This window comes from Sinohyriopsis cumingii, chromosome 16 (genome assembly GCF_028554795.1).
Source record: "Sinohyriopsis cumingii isolate HCF-2022 chromosome 16, ASM2855479v2, whole genome shotgun sequence".
Taxonomy (NCBI): domain Eukaryota; kingdom Metazoa; phylum Mollusca; class Bivalvia; order Unionida; family Unionidae; genus Sinohyriopsis; species Sinohyriopsis cumingii.
In genome coordinates, this window is record NC_142976.1 from 26,579,665 (window position 1) to 26,599,411 (window position 19,747).

The 19,747-nt window shown below is 40.1% G+C and overlaps 1 protein-coding gene across 1 annotated transcript in view; it reads left to right on the forward strand.

Annotated features, from left to right (window-relative positions):
- Positions 1 to 286: 286 nt before the first annotated feature.
- LOC149780111 (uncharacterized) overlaps positions 287 to 19,747 on the forward strand; it is a 29,517-nt gene continuing 10,056 nt past the window's right edge. Inside the window, exons 1-3 of the mRNA XM_089936329.1 lie at positions 287 to 489; positions 3,883 to 4,014; positions 6,446 to 6,612. Coding sequence (XP_089792455.1) covers positions 311 to 489; positions 3,883 to 4,014; positions 6,446 to 6,612 — 478 coding nt within the window. The 5' untranslated portion in view covers positions 287 to 310. The remainder of the gene's footprint in view (positions 490 to 3,882; positions 4,015 to 6,445; positions 6,613 to 19,747) is intronic.

Below are 19,747 nucleotides of genomic sequence, written 5' to 3' on the forward strand. Positions count from 1 at the left end.
TGGACGAAAGAACCTGTCTAGTTTATTCACAAACATATATAATAACCAAAAATTTACAATTTTACAATTTAAAATGCATGTTCTGTATTTATTTTTAACTTGATACTGAAATAAAACCAATCTAATTTAATCTAATCTCACTACCAGAATACGGCGAAGTCTTTATTCTTATGTGTTCCATTTTAAATTCATCTTGAACGGTGAGTCACGAAAGTTTAGATAAGACAATCACGCGTTATTTGACCTTTGGTAAAGATAACCGAAAACTTTATAAGTCATCGTTCAAGAACAATTCCACCATTCTCTGATCATGGTGATACCTCTTGTCTTTCTGGTTTTCTTTGGTGCGTCTTTTGCCTGGCGACCACAACAGGGCGACAGGTTCCAATGGCAGCTGTCCGGGGAACACATAGATACAAGTGTAGATGCTGATATATATGACATAGATCTGTGGACAAAAGACCAAACCGGATGGAATTATTTAAAATCGTATGTATGTATGTATGTATGTATGTATGTATGTATGTATGTACGTACGCATGCATGCATGCATGTATGTATGTATGTATGTATGTATGTATGTATGTATGTATGTATGACTGACTGACTGACTTCATTTCCTCTTAAAAAGAGATTACATCAGATCAAACAAATTCATGATAATGCAAGATCATAAAATAGAACAGAAAACTGACAAAAATACAATAGTAATACTGTGTCAGCTACCGTATTGACAAAACGAAATATCTCAATACCTGCAATTATGCAAATCTGCAATCATTTGGCGGAGCAAGGCACTGATCTTTTAACAGTTGCAGGATGATGATAATATTTCGAAAAGTTAATACGTCTATAGTGTTATGTGCTTAACATTAAGTTCGAGATAGTAACGAAAATGAAATGAAAAACTTATAACAGTGTAATTATATATGTAGTTTTGTTTCTTCATATGACGCATGTATTTATGCATATATATACTTGTTTGCGCGTATGCGTGCGTGCATGCATTTATCTATGACTGACTGTCTAAATGACTTAGTTACCTCTTCAACAAAGAGTATATCAGGTTGCTAAGATACATATTATACATATCATAGGATTATGAGACACATCATAGACGAGAACGCAAGCATGATATATACATCGTCAACTAATGCATTTACAAAATGAGATATATAAATACAGAAAACCATATAGAAATCTCTAGGAAATAAACATAAACAAATACATAAACAAATACATAAACACACACACAAACAGCTGTCATACAACAAAATTTGCGAATTTGACAAGAAGACTTTGCCCTCTAATTGTTTATTTTTAATGTTAATTTACTACTTACTTTTTATATCATGTTAGGGCATGTTAGTTGATAGTAGGGCACACATTTTATTGTAGAAGCTATGCTGTTTGCGGTCACCAACATGAGCCTATCTGATGCATCATCGTCAATAGACGACATGCAGTCAACCCTGCTTCCAAGAAGTGTCTCCAACAATATATCGTCTTCTTGACTGAATAAGTTAACCCCGTCTCTCACTTCTAAAGAGTCAATCACTCTCTCAAAGAAAACGTTTCGTTCCTCAAGCAGCATTCCCCAGCCTAAAATAAGATGTTTCGCTCTGTCGTCAGTCTCTTTTCCAGAGTTTGCATACCATAACTTTACCAACAGGCATGATATATAGTTTCATTACTTCAGAGAGAGGCCATAACATGGATGGAAATTTACGCCCAAGAAACCATATATTACTTGGTTTTAAGTCCAAATAAATATTTCTGAAGTGAATTAAATCACCCCTTAGTTCCATATTTGCTCTCCAGGTAGTTTCTTCATGGTTTTGGATAATATCAATAATATGTCGATTCCAGATGAGTTTTTCTTCAGTTTGTACTCTTTCTGCATAGTATAAAAGAACACTTCCCATACCATATTTCTTAGTTATTCTGTCAATATCTGGTATAAATCCCGTCTGTAGATATTTATCAAATTTCATAAATCCACTGCTCTTGCTTGCTCTCAATGTACTGCATTCTATTTATGTAGATTCTATTTATTTAGTCATCTTTCGTCTGACCGATGTAAAAGGCTTATCATTTAAAAATATCAATGCATAAATGACATTTTTTGAATAGCAATCCATGTCTAAAGCAGTTGTGTTGATTTTGATGTTAATAACTTAACTACAAAGAAGGATCCAGGGATATTGCTTGTTTTGGGAGGATTTTTCGCTGTTTTTGTGTTGTTTTTTGTTTTCTTGGTTTGTTTATTTGGTTGGTTGTTTCTGGGGGTGGGAGGAGACTAAAGAAGTATGAGGTATGCAAATGGCAACAAAAAACAAGTAACAACAACAACAAATAATAATAATAATAATAATAATAATAATAATAATAATAATAAAAATAATTATGAGGACTTATAGCGCCTAATCTTTAGAAGATCTAAGCGCTTTGCAACATTAGATAACACCTATAACATAAAAACATATAATGATATTATTACAAAAAACAAGCACCATGAAATAAAAAAACATTAAAAAAATGCTGACAATATTTAAGGTAGGGAACATTATTAGGCCTTTAAGTTTGTTCTTGCAGTCGAAATAAGTGAGTTTTAAGAGCACTCTTGAATGGGATCATTGTGGCTTTGTGTCTAAGTTCAGTGGGCAGTTCATTCCACGTTGCCGGGCCCTGGTATGCAAAAGAACGTTGTCCATATGACTTCGTTTTCGTAGTGGGAATAATGAGTATACGATTGTCAGAACAGGAGCGTAAGTGTCTTGCTGGTGTGTACACATGGGTGAGGTCGGACAGGTATGTTGGACTGGAGTCTGTCAGTGAAACGTAGCACAGAGAACACATTTTGTGTTTGATTCTGGATCGAATAGATAGCCAGTGTAGGGTACAGAGTAGCGGGGAGGTGTGCTCTGATCGTGGTACTATAAGTATGATTCGAGTAGCAGTGTTTTGAACTTTTTGAAGTTTCTGAAGTAGATATTTAGATGAACCAGACAAAATTGAGTTACAATAGTCCAGTCTTGAAAGTATTAATGAACATACAAGTGTTTTAGTGGCATCAACTGAAAGACATTTGCCAATGGAGCTGATGCGTATCAGCCCAAGATAAGCAGCCTTGCATATGTTCATGACCTGTTGGTGCAATGTGAGAGTACTTTCCAGAATGACATCTAGGTTTCGTATTGACTATGTGAATTTAATGTTGGTGTTACTGATATTTATTGTTTGAGGTAAAGGATGTGACTGAGAAAGTTTTTATGTTGGGATCATAATGGCCTCAGTTTTATCATCATTCATCTGCAGCTGGTTACATGTCATCCATGATTTCACATCAGAAATGCACATCTCTACACCATGGATGGTAGCATCAACTTCAGTTAGGTGGCTAGATTTGTATATTTGGGTGTCATCAGCGTACAACTGGTGAGACACTGGATGATGATCTATGACACTTGAGAGCGACTGAGTGTATAGAATGAAAAGAACAGGTCCAAGAACAGAACCCTGTGGAACACCACAACATAGATTAACTGGGCTGGAGTGTATTCGATTTGCAGACACAATTTGTGTCCTGTTGACCAAGTAGGACTTGAACAACAGTAAGGCTGTATCATGAATGCCAAATACATGCTGGATATATGCAGACTGTACATGGCTAAAACGACTTTGAATTCAGATGAGATACAAGCTGGGATAGAATAACATTTTCTAATATTTTTTATATGAATGGGAGATTAGAAACTGGGCGGTAGTTCTTTAATCTCAATCCAAAATCTGAAAACTACCAGTTTACAAACAGAAGATTGTCCATGTCATCTTTAATCTTGCCATCCATTTCTGGATTGAATAATATCTTTCTAATTGTAGCCATGGGAAGAAGATTATTTGTTACTTTTCGGCCGGGTCATATGATCACAACCGTCCGGATGCACATCTCTTCCACAGCTCAGACAAAGGTAATAAAATGCACGGATGGGACGAACTCTGGCTGGATATACGGTAAGGAACATATTGTTTCCTCAGGTGTTAAAGTTGCCTTCAGCACTAAGATCACACCATACTTTAATCTAACCACGAAAGTTACATTGTAACGTTTTGAGAACTTATTGTCCAATCCACGTGTCACGAATCAGGTAACCGTTTTCATAACGATTCCTTTATACGGTAAGATAAATAACTATATGAAAACCAAAGAACAATTAACAACAATTCACATACTTTTGATTATCGGTCTGATTTGCGTTAATATGCTTTGAAATTGAATAGGCAAACTTCTTGATTACGTCATACAACATTATTCATCTCAACGAAATGTTTCGTCTAGGGTTTAAGCTAGGCAGCAAGGCAAAGTAAAACACAACAAGCATTCAATTTTACAAAATATCAATATATTTCCCTAACATATAAAATCAAACAACGTGAAAGAATTAAAAATAATCTGGAGACCCACAGTGTATGAATTCATAGTATATCATCCTAAATTGTATTATCAGTTCTACATTAGTCCGGAAACTGTCAAATGAAGGTTCTAATGTGCTTATGTGCTAGCACCTTTGAAGAAACAGTTTTATTATCCAAATGTTTTACTTCAAGGTAATCCAGTGGAAGTAAAGTATTACTAATGTCCTTGGAAGTTCCTCATAATCCTACAAAACTATTTAAATGTTCAATTCTTTGAATAATTTCACATAATCCAAAAGGTTTAAATTCAGTTAAAGGTTTTTCTACTCTGGTAATCAAAGCAACAAATTTAAAATAAATCACAATTTCCTCTTTCCCTTACAGAACTGAATATAACTTGAAAATAAGACGTTGCGTATTTAATTCTTTTATAAATCCACCACCTACGCAAGGAATCAACAAATCTCCAATCACAGAAATGGTTCTCCAGCATTTAAATCATATATTGGAAAAGAACTTAACAGTCAAGTTCTGACCTTCATTAATATTTGAGCAAATCAACAACTAGGACGTGCATGATATCTCTACAGGACAAAGGTTATCCTTAGATCACTTGATGTGTTCATGACCTCCATTCAAACAAATGAGTGCCGTACATTGACCGAAATAGTTATTGACTTGACCTTAGCAATTGGCTTTATTTTATTACGGAAATTTCACTTTTGCATTTTTATACAAGTTTGCCAATGAATTTAAAGTATTAAAATATAAATTTCATAAGTCCGATTGATTTAAATATATCTATATTATAAATTGATATATAGTACAGATATCCGTAACACAGTCTGAAACAAATCGTTATAAACATCAAAACGTTGTTATTTCAGGGCATCAGTTACTGGCTTCCTTTCATCGTAAAGAACAAAATTCAGTTACCATTGTTTTTAAATGTTCGCAACCTTTAGATGATCAAATAGTTCTGTTTTCTCAGACGCATTATTCATTCAGGCACAAACTATGTTAAGCCCTTAGTTACTTTATATTGTAATGACGCCATCTTCCAACATCCCAGTAGTTGCCACATTCAGCTTTTTTTAGAGGCTTGGTCTGATCTTTCGGAAGTTGCGTGGGTCCTTTTCAACAGTTAAGGAGAGTTACCGGCTTTGGTTCCGAGAACCAAGATCTCTTGTAAGGACCCCTATGTTTTTTCACCAGTCTCAACTGTTATCTCTACGTGAAGACGTGTACAGTAGATAGGGTGAAATACACGTTTTGGATTTTATTCTGGTATCTTCTCAGTTTCAAAGAGAAGGGGAAAGTTTTGACCAGCTATTATTTCTCAATTTTCTCATCACGTTCCCCGACTTTAATGTCCTTCAGTTTCGGTCCAAAGCAGGAGAATATTTTGATTGTCCATAGTGGACTGAGGTATGAAAATGGGATCACGTTGTCTTTTATTCTAAACCTCTAATTTCTACTTGGCGGAAGGAATAATGTCCTTATAATGGGGTCGAGCGCCAGGAAAAGATATAGCAACGCGCTAATAGCAGATCAGTTTTACATACTTGCAAGGTGTTTCTTCCCGTTTCCATCCCCTAAAAATCCACCAACTGCATGCCAATATGCATTTTGATGATTCTTATTTGGAAAAACAAACAGCAGCAACAGAAAAAGAAGCATCGCTTTTCAAAGATTTGTCTCGATTACTGAAGTGAAAGAGCTAAGAAACTTACTGAGTAATCATCTCTGAAATTTGAAGCGATCCCCAGTTGACTTTGAAAAACAACGCCACTACTAACACAATCCATTTTAAATTAAATATATTGTATTTTCCGTTCCTTCTGCAGATTCCTTGCAAAATTAGGTTATACCTAAATCAGTAATTCTGGAGATATCAACTTGTGGTGGCATTCAATTCCGAAAGCAACATGAACGCCATTTTCAGAGTAGTTAGCTTTGTTCTGTTTTGATTGATAAGAGAGATGATGTCAAAGGTAACATTATGAATCCGGATGGAACCACGTTTCAGGAGTGCTAACGTACGGTCAATCATGCTGGCAAGACTGAATCTGGCTAAATCTAAGGGATGTGACGGAGTAGAACCGGACAACGTGGACGGGTACGCTGATGGTCAAAACACCGGTTTCCACTTCACAGCACATGATCAGATTGAATACAACAGATGGCTTGCAACAGGTGTCATATCTATCTATATATCTATCTATCTATCTATCTATCTATCTATCTATCTATCTATCTATCCATCCATCCATCCATCCATCCATCCATCCATCTTGTACTTTTTCATACGTTTGCAATTTGAACTCAGAACTGTAATGGCAAATCTTTAGAAACGTCATGTTCTGATTTCGTGAGGGTACAGTTTACTTTCTACAGGTCTGATTTTATAATTGACGCCAGAAAATGTATATACTTTGAAAGAGGATATAAAAGATTTTGAAAAAGCGTTTTGTCGTTAACATTTTATTCCACGTATTTGGTAACTCAATAACGAAATAAGCAGCCTGATTATGCACCGCAGAATGTACAGAATTGCATGTCTGACATTTAGAAACGAAAGCATGTCTCACGCATTTATTCAGAATGCAAATTGCAGCAAACAACAAATCAGGGCATTGCAAAATTTAGACACCCCCCCCCCCAACCAGGCGCATACTAGATGAACTGACTATGGAAACCATAGCAGAAAGTGCTAGGATAAAGGAGGAGGAAGATGAGAAAAAGAAAATTGGGATACTGCCTCACATTATGCTATTCATGTTGTCTCGTTGACGATGATTAGACAGACTGTCTAACTGACTACTGGATTATAATGGTTTTTGTACAAAGATACATGTACCACTGGTTTATACCTGCACGGCAGGTTGTTAAATTGATCCTTGGGGAAGGAATTAGCACCACATCCCCCAGGCATTAATGTGCTCACAGAGCACTGTTTTATTTAGCCGTCAAGTCGTGGGACTAATTAAAGGGCTTTCATGATTGGGAATGGACCCAACACACACTCATGTTAAAATAAATGAATTTCAGTCTGCTATCGACTGGTCCAGGTGTCTACCAAAGCAGTAATAATTCTAGTACATAGTGTACATTGTAAGTACCCTACACTTTTCTAATTACTAATATGTCTGAGCGACATAAAACAAGTTTAGCTACTATTAGGTTAAATAAAGTTTTAATTTTGAAACGATGGATGAAAGGATCAGGCCAGTTTAGTGGTTTTATCGAATTGGGATACCATGGTCCTCTTAATAAGAAGCAATATTGGTAGCCATTATTAAAAGGGCTTTTTAGGTTAAGTAAATGTTCCACGGTTGTCTTCTGCCTCTTTACGTTTCTCCTCACTCCGTTTATTTTGTCTGGTTATTTCAGGAAAATTCTAACCGTGCACCGCAGACAAGTAGCTGGTCGCTTCCACTAGCTGGTAGAGTGGATAAGTCTTGCAGGCTTGTTTGTAGAATTGAGAGAGGATCCTGACTCCATAGTGCCATTGGGCAGGACGGGGTTTATAAACGTCCAGGGACCTATAGGCTAGGTATTTTACTGCGTTGATGTAATGTCACGCCTCTTTAACCTCGTCCATTGCTGGTCCTAGCCCCATTTCCCGGTAGCGTTTCTGTTCTGGGTCAGTTTCCTCTTCCTCTTCTATTTCCTCTTCCTCTACCTCTTCTTCACTAGAGAAGGCCATTTCCAAATCTGCTACCAACGTGGACGCGTCCACACGGGGAACTTCCTGCCTTTGTGATGCTATTTGACGAACAGAAGAGTGAGCTACTTTACTTGCGAACGTCTCCTGTGTAGTCTGTTGATATTGCTGTTTTCTCGGAACGAAGTCCGGTTTTTCTGGAGCAGCCTGTACCTTTGTCCTGGCTCCTTTTTTGAATATTTGGAGAGGTTGGCTGCTGCAGGTTGCTGTCTTCGTGGGTCGAAAAACTAGAGTTGCAAGATAACTGGGTATGCGTAAGCTCCGCCTGTTTCTGCTATCTCCTCTTTCGACTCCTGGGCCTTCTCTTCCTATCCTTGTCGTTATTTTTCCCATATTAAAGGTCCCTTAGTGCACTCAGCGCTTGAGCTGGTATAATTTTCGTCGCTAGCTCCATTATTGTTGTGTTGCTCGCTGCTTTGTTCGCTGCGGACTGAATGCTTAGCCAGACTCGGTCGGTCGGTCGTTTCAATTAAAGTCGTGTTCGCCCTTACGGGCACGTACGACTTGTTAATTTCCAACTTGGGAATAATTGATTTTTCGAGGGAGAAGGAATGGTGCTACTTCCCCCAACGTATTAATGCATTTAGGAAGTGCTATTTGATTAGACAGATTTCGAGACATTGATGTCTCACGGGACTCACGGTGAGTGGGAATGGTCCACACGCACTCACCTAGATGATACATATCTGGAAGTGGCAAAGGAGGGCTGGACTCAATGGAAGTGATGCGCCCTACATCTGGTATCGATTTTGGTACCCCGTTTCCGAATAGCAAATGGAATCTTTTGCCGTATTTATAATTTGGAAAATCACTTGTGGTGTTTGTAGAATAAGATATAGATATAGATAGCACGATGAATCTCCTAGTCTGTTTTAAGGAGAAGTTATTTAATCGAGTAATATTTGGGGTTTCCATTCTAAAATTAAATATTTCCGCTTTGTGCGGGGTGCCTGATGAATGGGGTTTAGTCACCTTATAGTTCTAATGTTTTAAGGACATATTTCCTAAGTTATGTAATTCGGTACTGCATTGTGTAGTTGGTCTTGATGGCTTTGGGTTTTTAGCCACCTTATAGGTCTAATTTTGGGTTGTTACTCTAATATTTAAATAGTTTACAAATCAATTTATTGCCGAATTGTGAAGCGGGCCCTGATGGCAGGGATTTAAGCCACCTTATAATGTTTATTGTTGTTGGCCAGTCATAATTAATATATGTTAAGACGATTCATGATGCCTTAAATAATGATAGAGCAGATAGATGTTGTTATGAATGATGGTTACTTAGTACTTAGCCAGAGTAACGAACGCTTCCTTTATATTTGTGAAGCATGGACATAAGGAAAACATCCCCATACACCAAAATTTACATTGCCCATCTCATTACCCAAAAACACGGAACGCGCGGGCCTAAAAGAAACCCCCCCTTTATTTTGACCTACAAACACTAACTACAAACAAAAACACACATACTATTTGACAATGCAGGAAAACGAATTTCTTATAAACACGCTTCTATAATTTTGACGTACAGTCAAACACAAACACAAATACACGTATGTTTGGCAATTGGACAAGGATATCGTTTCTAGACTATCCCTGATAAGGGCTGTATTTGTGGACGAGGAGTTATGACAATCATGTATCTTCTATGATTGAGTCCCTGTCTGGCGGCAGGCTTTTCCACAGGATAAGGTCTGCTTCTTCGGCAAGAGAAAGAGAACTCCTTCGTGTCTAAACGGCAGTAGACAAAACCTCTGTCTGGTTCCTGCTATTGCTGCTGCTGCTGATCTCTCTGTTCTCTCTGCTTCTGAAGTCTGTATATCTCGGTCCATTCTTCTTTCCCCTTCTTGATTTCCTCTCTGAAGACCTTTCTCATCAGGTCTTTGGCCACCTTCAACATCCTGACATTCTCTATCTCTTCAGGATTGGGTATCAGGCCTTGTCTGACACGATGCAAATGCACTTAAGATTCGTTTAGTTTAGGTAAATTTGAAGGCATCGTCATAGGTTGAAGAGTCTACAATAGAGGGGCCAGACTGGAGACTGCCTCCCTTTATATGGTTCAAGCGCGGACGCGATAGAAAATATCCCTACTATTTTACTTGGGTCGGAACGCTGTCGTAGCTGTCTTTATGGTAAGGGATAGAGAGAAGTCAACGAGCAATTATGTTTACAAAAATTGAAAACAGCCGACATACACAATTTTTTTCAAAACACAGCATTTTTCATTCAAACGACAAACAACCGCTAATTAGCAATAATAAAATGCTATGTTTGACAAGGTTGACACCGTTGTGAAGTGAGGTTACATTTTCACTGATGGAAGTCGTTGGGCCATTTATGTACACTAAATTTTCTAGTTAAATACAAAAGATAGTCGTAATGGTCACAAATCGTCTAAAAAATATCCAAGACTGCGTTGATGAAGACAATACACACAATATTGTCCACACACCATGGAATATGTGCTTTGTAATTTCACATTATAGAATTGTGTCGTCTGGGCATTTCTTCTCATAAGGTCGATAATGTCGTCTTCCAAAGGTGGCAATCCATACGAATCAAAATACTTGACACAACCCGTTTTAGGGAAGTAGATGGCTACCCATTGGGTTCCTGGGAGATTACTGTCGTCCGTGTTGATGACATAAGCTTGATGGTCTTGAGGTTTGAGATGAGGCAGTTCATCTTTACCACACACGAGAGGATTCCAAGAAGCAGTGTACGAACGTTGGTTCAAAAGGTAATAAAGTTCCCAGGTATCCATTTTTTTCTCCACAGGTAATCAATAAGTCATCAATTAAATCCTGGCTTTTTACTTAAAAATCTCTGACAAATAACCGTTTCTTTGCTTCGTCTCCGCACTCTGAGCCAAGAGAGCTTCGATGTGATGGATCTCTAGAGCAATCAGTGAAGGAATGGAATGATCACGCAAGTCTTTATACCACTGATGCAACACGGCTTCTTCTGAGATAAGACTCCAAGCGTCCTCCAGATAATCGTCCAATTCCTCTTCTTGACTCATCACCATACATTTATCGTGTTGATTTGACCGGGATAATCGTTTTGACTGACATTCATAGCAATCTTTATTGATCGATTCCGTAATTTGTTTTGCCAGGTGTTTGTCAAAACAGGAGACTAAACGTTGTTCTTGTTCTAGACATCTAGACTTCATCAGTGAGAGGAGTGTCTAAAAGAGAATTGTTGTTGTTGGACTGGTGACTGTTGGGAGGGTGACTGACGTTGGACGCAAGACTCCTGCTGTTCCCGTTTGAGGAATAATTCAGGAAAGGATTGGGGAGAAGATAACAGATGTAACTGCTCAGTGAAATGGTCAACAGTTGTCTGTCTCCTTGTTGCAAATTCAAATTGGCCATGGCAGCACCAATGACACAATACACCACAAAGATTTGACAGAAAAGGACGATTTGCATTTTAGGCACACGTTCTCCACACCACAGCCACAAAGGTTGCTTTTGTAGATCTTGCAGGGAAGAACTCGGTGAAGTAGTCGTCACGGTTGTAGTGCCAGCTGCAGCTGTGTTGAAGGGCATGATGGTCACTTATTTGTATAGTCGATGACTTGCGAAGCGTCTATCCAAGAATCAAAACCGGGAGGATATCCTTTCCAACATACTTTGACTTCTTTGACACGGCATTTTCCCACTTTACAGGTTCTTCGTTCGAGAATAATTTTGATGTCGTACACTTCGTCTTCTTTTTTAGTTACGCGTTGTTACTCGGGTAAGTAAAACGTTCTTTTTAACACTTCCCCGTTTATGTCTTCCAATTTATAGACGACAGGATGACGGCCACGCACTCGTCCAGTGACACGGAACAATTCGGTGGTCCAGTTGGGTAAGTAACCTTTGTCAAAAGTGCGTTTTATTTTGCCATTGTGCACCCATCTCCTGTTAACAACACTACACCTTTCTTGGGAACAGTAACCGTCGGGGACGTACCAAACGGTCGCTCAAAAACAGTCACTTCGTTGTCAGGAGTCACTTCTTAGGGAGCATATCAGATGCTCCGATGGTAAGATTGGTTGTACACATCGACCAAGTGCGGTAAGACGTCGATGTACCTGAGCGTGTGTTAAAATATTTCCACATGCGTTTTTCAAGGTGCGCTGAAAACGTTCCACAATGCTGGCTTTGGTTTCTAGATTCTCGGTGGTGAAAAATGAATGTCACATTTCTTCAATTCATTTTGGAAATCTTGGTTCAGAGATTCGGTACCTTTGTCAGATTACTGTTGAAGAGAGTGATGGTCACTTTGTTTCAACACCAGTTTGAGGGATCGCACTTACTCAGTTCTCGATCGGGAAGTCACTGGCAGGACCCAGGCAAATTTGGAAAAGACGTCGATGACACAAAAAATAAATATTTGTAGCCACAACTGTAGGTGGCCAAATGAGAGACATCGGCAAAATCTGCTTGCCATTGATGATCGATGCCCTCCAGTCGGGTGCGACAGCTGGAAAATTTTCGTCGAATGATTTGGTGTAAAGTGTACGTGGCTTGTTCTTGTAACCATCGTTTCACCTGAGGTAAACGTACACGTTTCAGTTGAGTTTTGACAGCATGATTCAATTTCCGAACTCCGTAACCTGCAGGATCGTAGTAAATGTTGACTAACACCTTCTCCATTTTTAGTAGGTTACCTATTCTTCAATGATGCTACTTTGGATCTGGCAAGATGGTGGTTTAGAAACGGCTTTACGTGTCCGCCGTTCGACGGGAGTGGAGTCAAGGGTTGTGGTGGTGGTGGTGGTAATTTGACGAATTTAGTCTTCTTTTCTTTTTCACTTATGGTTTCCCTTCTTTCTTTTTCACTTTTGTCGAAGGAGGAGTGGACATCATCTTCTTAACCCGAGCTTTAAGTTCTTCTCGTTGAGAGGTGGGGTGGTGGTGTGAAGATATCAACAAGTACGCCTAAATCTTTCTACGGATGGGAGCTGCTAACGGTGTTTGAAAGACTTCTCGGGCCTCTTCTTCCTCTGGCATCAGTGGGGCTGCGTCTGTCTTGACCGCTGGGGGTGGGAGTGGTGAAAGAGTTGTAGTCGTTGCAAGAGTTGACCGTACTTTTGCGATTATTCTGTTTCGGACAAATCATTGCGATCCATCAACGACTGTAATTCGTGTTGTAACTGGGACATCTCGTTCAAATGAGGATTGGGAGGCAAATGCAGGGTCCGTTGTTCTTACCAACGATGGTATTCCATCCATCGTTTGGATGGTACTAAAGCCAGTTTTTGTCCTTTCATTCGATTCCAAAGGTCACGTCTGAGATCGTTTGACTCCTGAGGTCCCTTTTATCTTCTGGACCCTTGTTATCTTGGACCCATGGGTAAAACACCTCCCAGGAGTCCTCCCAGCATGGCAGTCACTATTCCTTTGACAAAAGGTCCAAAAAAATCCTCAGCGTTGCACCAACAACATCTTTTTCTTTTGACGGTTGGGTATTTTCTTTTGGACCATTTGGCAAAAAACGTGTCGATGGTTGGCTAAGCATTCTTTCTGGTGTTTAGACAAAGGTATCGTTCCTTTCCAAACACTGAGACAACATTCGCTCACGGTATTGATGACATCGTTAAAGTCGGTTTGAATGAGTTCTTTTCCCATAAGTGAAGGAGCTTTGGACAGGACAGACAACATATCCCAATGTTTGGCTAAATGAGGAGGAAGTCCTTTCATTTTGTTTCCTTTTTAGCCAGAGAGTGGTGTGCACTTCTTTGAGGGGAATCGTTTTGGTTCAGGAACAAAAATACACTGAATGTCCATCGCTTGACATGCGTCCTTTTATCTTATTTGTCTGATAAGGTTTGAGAGAAAAAAATCCTCTCTTTTGGTTGCTCATCTTTTTCCTTGGACGACTGCGTCTTCTCAGGGGTAGACATAGATGCTTGGCTAAGTGTTTGTTCGGATAATAAGACTGTCCTTTTCTTTTTATTTTTCCTTTTTGAACAGAAGAACGACAACGGCGACGGTGTACACTTTTTTGAGAGAACATCTTTGAATGTTCAGGAGCAGAAAAATACTGATATCCATGCTTTACTGCAGGTCTTTTATTTATACTGAAATGGGTCGCCACTGATTGTCTTTACGTCGTATAAACTTGATGACAGGCATCACACGTCGTGGAGGGGTGCGCAACGGATTAAACCGGTACAGTTCTTACTTGGATCAATCCAGTAAACTCTGTAACATGCCCGATTTCTCTTGGACTTTGATTTTGGGGGCAGGTACTTTCTGAGCATCTGACACTGCAGCTAAAGAGACAGAGGGTGTCACCGCTAAAGAGAAGTTCTTGGAGACGCGGCTTTCCATTGTTTCATCAAATGAGGAAGAACGGATGTCAAATTGGGTTTGGCAGGCATCACCAGCAACGGAGAAGTGGAAAGATCTGTAGCTACTGAAGACTCTGCTGCCATCACTGCATGTCGTGGTTTGCGAATGTAAGGTTGCATCCTTGCCGAAGTGCCTCTCTTCCGGGTAGAAGTTCTTTTCTTGGGGTTTTTCTTTTTCTGAAGAAATTTCTTTTTCTGTGGTTGTGACCTGGTCTTGACACCTCCGCTCTTATTCTTCTGCGCTCGTTTGGTTTTTTCGGGAGTGTCATTTTTCTTGGGGAAGACTTTGGGGCATTGGGATACCATTTTAAGAGGGAATGAATGTTGACACCTCCTAGAGAACCGCTACCTCCAGGTATCAAAATGCTTTGCTTTTTGCTTTGAGTGTCGATGTGAGCATCAGCCCGTTGCGTCAAGGCTACTTTGTTTCTGTCAAAAAGGCGTTTGGTTTGATGTGGAATGTGAATGATGCCTCGCAGTAATTGACGTGCTGTCACCGTAAACCATCGTAGGACCTCCTTGAGACTGGTTTCTAAGACACGAGCACGTATTTGTGGATTTTTTCGCGACTAATGCCGTGCAAGGCACGAATCAATTTCACGGGAAGATATGACTGAATGACGTCATGAAGACGATTATGAGACAGATCCGAAATGACCGAGGTTTGTATAGATATTTTGTTGTTTTTAAGTCGACACCAGTGGTGAAACAGATGGGTACGAAATCGCAAATAATGCCTTTTTTAAAAATCCAATAGTAAATAGGCGTGTGGGGCTTGAGTGGCATCGTCGTACGCATATGTCAGCCAAGGCGTTCCTACCTGTTTGGCTAAGTCTTGCACTTATGATTTATCTCGAGGGCTTTTAAACAAGACCACTTAATGAACATTAAGACTGATGGTGCGATTGGCATTACTTTGTTGAAACAATTGTGAGTGACGTAAATGACACTGGCATTACGATGATGCCATTTGCGCGTAAACAATGTTCAAAGACTTCTTCTTCGTCTTCTCCTAAATGTCGTCGAAGATGACAAGATGGGTTTGACTAGGGTCAGACACGATCCCGTCGTCTTCTCCAGGAATGCCTTCCACAAACACGATGGAATCGCCTTGATTTTCTTGCACAAGACGCCGATTGCCACTTTTTCTAACACCACACGATTCGTTGTGGTGGACGATCGATCAAATAATGTTTATGTTCGATCGAACGTTTGTCAAATTCGGTTTCGCCGGAACCGCAATTAACATGTTAAAGGGATTGCGAAGATACAAGGCCTCCCAACTAGGACGATCTATGTGTTCCTCGATGACTTTGAAAGTGTAGGAAAGAAGAGCAGAGACAGTAGAGGTAGCCCTAGTGTAGGGAATGTCTCTTTGACAGAAGCACAGGCAAGACAAGAGATTTAATAATTTTGTCAGGACACAAAATGGAACAACACGAAATACAGAAACACATAAAAGCCAAATGGTTAAATGCATCTTTAAAATTCATCTCAAAACGATAAAAGATTAATATAAACACTTCTCTGAACAACATGTTTTTGGTAACAAAGTTGTCCCAGGGGCAGTGTGTAATAGGGTTAGGGTTATATAATGTGTACAGTCACACAGGTAACCGCCCGGAATGGTCTTTTGGGAATGTCCATTACAGTCCTGTCCTGAAGGGAGTGGTTTTCCGTGGTGACGGGTTCTTCTCCTAACACGGTCACTAACACAGGTTTTAAAGCTACTCTTTCACTGGACGTTTGAATTTAGGATCACAAATCGTGGGCATAGTTGGTCACTTCTCTGGTCCAAGTATCGAAACCCCAACTTTTCTAGTCACGTACATCTGTCCATTGAGGGTGTAAGTCACAAGTTACACACACACATCGTCGTACACATCTTCAGTACCTAAAATTTGACGAGTCTTTTTTCCCGTAGAGGTCGAGAAGTATCCAGATGAAAGCGCAAGGCTTTAAACAGAAAGAGCCTCTCGCAGACATTTAAAGAGACCACTTTCATGTGTTTTGGCGGTACCGTACTGTACAGATCGTACCGAATCCACAAGGAATCGTCTGGTAAACGAAATCCCCGAAAGGAAGTCACTAAGACACACACCACACGTCGACCCTAATTCATGGGACACATTGCTCGTAATAAGTGTTGGAAATCCTCCACATTTTGAATATTCTCATTGATTTCCTTAGACGGGATCTGTTGTATCACAACTGATAAAGGTCGTGGTATGGTAGCCCTTTTTATACCCTCTCTTTTCGGAAGCAATAAGTGTCCACAGACATGATCGTAATCCAGTGGCAAATTTAAATGGTTCAGTCACTAACATGCACATCAGAGGCCGTTCAGAAGTTTCCTCTTGAACTAAGTTCACGTTGTGTAAAAGAGTTTGGTAATCCTCTAACTCTTCTTTTGGAATTCCTTGCAGTATATCTACCTCGTAGTAAAAAATCACCAACAATCCAATTGTTCTTACCCGTGAGTAGTTAATCAAACTTCGAACCACTGGAACATTTTCATTTGAATCAGTCCTCTTATAGCATTCAGGTACCAGTGGTTTTAACATCGGTGTCGTAACGGATGCAATTGTTCTTTGCGTTGAACTTATATTTTGACCAGCTCTCGGTAAATGGGTTCTCTCAACTCCACAGCCAAACGACGAATGTTCCCTTGTAAAGTAGCCATTCAGTCTCCAGTAAGAATCAGGAATCGCTGGGTCGTGGCCAATTGCCTCGTTTATCTTTCTGACTGAAGTAGTGTCCGTCCTGTCATATTCAGTCTTCGTTTACTTTGAAAAAGTGCATAATTAAAAATGGAAAATGATTTTGAGTCCGCGATTTACTTGTATTTTGCCCAACTCTCGGTAAATGCGTTCTCTCAGTTCCAGAGGTAGATTCTCATTGTGTTCTTCTAAACTAGACATTCACAGCGATGTATTTCTTTTGTCGGAGGTAATAAATGTACTTTTTGCACAGAATTGATCGTACTCCAGTAGCGAATTTAAAAGTGTAGTCACTAGTTCACACACTATATGTCACTCAGAATTTCCCTCTACATCCAAAATTTGACAGCGTAAAATATTTTGGTAATCCTTTAAGTCTTCCTCTGGAATTCGTTGAAGTATGGTCACAGTGTAAGTAGTATCATGTGTAACCTCCAAAGTCTTCTGGTCATCGTCTAGTTGAACAATGTCTGACCATTGGAACTCTTTTAAATGAATCAGTCCTCTTATAGCATTCAGGTGCCAGTGGTTCTAACATTAGTGACGTAACGGATGCAGTTGCTTCTTGCGTTTCACTTGTTTCTTGACAAACTCACAGTAAATGCGTTCTCTCAACTCCGCAGCAAACCACCAATGTTCTCTTGTAAAGTATCCATCCAGAGATTACTGAGGTCATCCCACTAAAGATAGGTAATGACAATCCGGAGACCATCGTACATGTTCCAGGTAAGCCGAATATTTCTGCTCCCACTCGTGAAGTGACATACCGCAACTGAAACACTTGACTTTATCCCCTTTGCCCAAGTTGATAAATCCGGCTTTGGCTAATTCTTCGGGGGTATGTCCTCCAGGAGAGTTAGGCCATTTTCCTCGGAAGGTTTGGAATCGACATTCAAAATTGCAGTATTCAGGAAAACGCACACGGAACGAATATTCGTCTTTCTCAGGTTCATTTCGATGAAGGTACAATGACAGGAGTTTACTTGGGGTTAGATGACATCCTTAGGGTGGTAGCTGCATCGTTTCACGTGGAGGTCCACGATAACGAGTGGCATAGCTTTCGCATCCGTCAGGTTTGACACGTACATCATCACTTTCCATGGTAGGTGTAGTGGTAGTAGTAGTCATAGCAAGGTTCCCATGATGTGGTACTGAATCACTGAGGTCACAGCGTACGGTATCCCTGCAATCGCAAAGTACAGCATCGCACTCGAGTTTTCTCTCGCTTGATAGTTGCTGTTTAAAAGGATTCATCTTTCTTGCTTGATCTTTGTAGTTACAATGAAATATCTGTTTTGGACGATTTCCCTTTTTATATGCTGACCAATATCGACGTGACCGTACGGTAAAGGGAAGTGATTGGGAAGCCACACTCGTTTCTGGTAAAGTATTTGATAGACTTTTTCCAAGGGCCTGCTGACAATTAGGTGTGTGGGTAAACGTACAATCTTGTGCGGTTCGTAGGTGGTCACTTTAAAATCTTGATCCTTTCCAGACTGCAAGGGTTCTTTCAAGACCCCAAAGTTCACCACTCGACTGGTGCGATAATTGAGAATCAATCCTTTCACTTTACAATCGGTGTGTACTTCTCCTTATTTGTCCCGGTATTCTTAGCCGTAATTTTCAGGTCCACCACTAGCAAAACTTAGAATCTTGTCGTCGGGGTGCTCGTCTGTCCAGGCTCTTAAACGGTCTCCTTCAATTTTAGGGTAACAGCGACTCAGATGATTGATGTAGATGCAACTGTCCGTGTCAAAATAAAGTACACGATCCTTGGCAAAATGTAGGTGAAACAGGATGGTTCAAGTCCGTGGGAGGCAAGACTTGACATTTGATCAATCCTTCGTATTGTCTAATGTTGTCCAGGTCGCTCTGTTCTGTCAGCAATAACGGGTGCTCTGAGGAAAGTGACAAAATTTATAGACGTAAGGAGACAGCGGACACTCATCCAATTATTTGATTTCTTCTCATTTCTCCTCGTCGGCGTGGTACAACAAATATGTGGCATTCATTCGTCCTCCGTACAAACTATCCCGCGGGTTCAGCGGGTCCCCCCAACATTTCCTCCACTTGGTGTCCTTGTTGTTCTAACTTCAAGACCCGCTGACAAGTGGCCTGGTATAAGTCTTCCATGGTCCATTATAAAAACTGATTTGTAGTGCCACGTTGAGGGGTAACAGAGGGGACATCCGTGAAATAAGCACCCCTTAAACTCGTACACGATCTTGAGGTTTTCTAAGTCCTAGCCATCTATCGAATACGTTCCGATGGTCTTTTCGCCTCCTCCGTTTCGGGGGTGTTGGATCCATTTTTGTCTTCCCTGTCACACAAGTAATGTAACCAACGTAGGGCTTTGACCGAGTATTGACGTTTGACAAAATTGGTCGTTTGAGGGTTTATGACAGACACGGTGTTTTCCGGCATGAATAGTTTACGGCATACTAAGGAAACTCTTTGGCAGTGATGCAGGCTTCTTTCAAAGGATCGATCCATTCGTGCTCCATGAACAGTTCTCGACATTTTCCACATCAA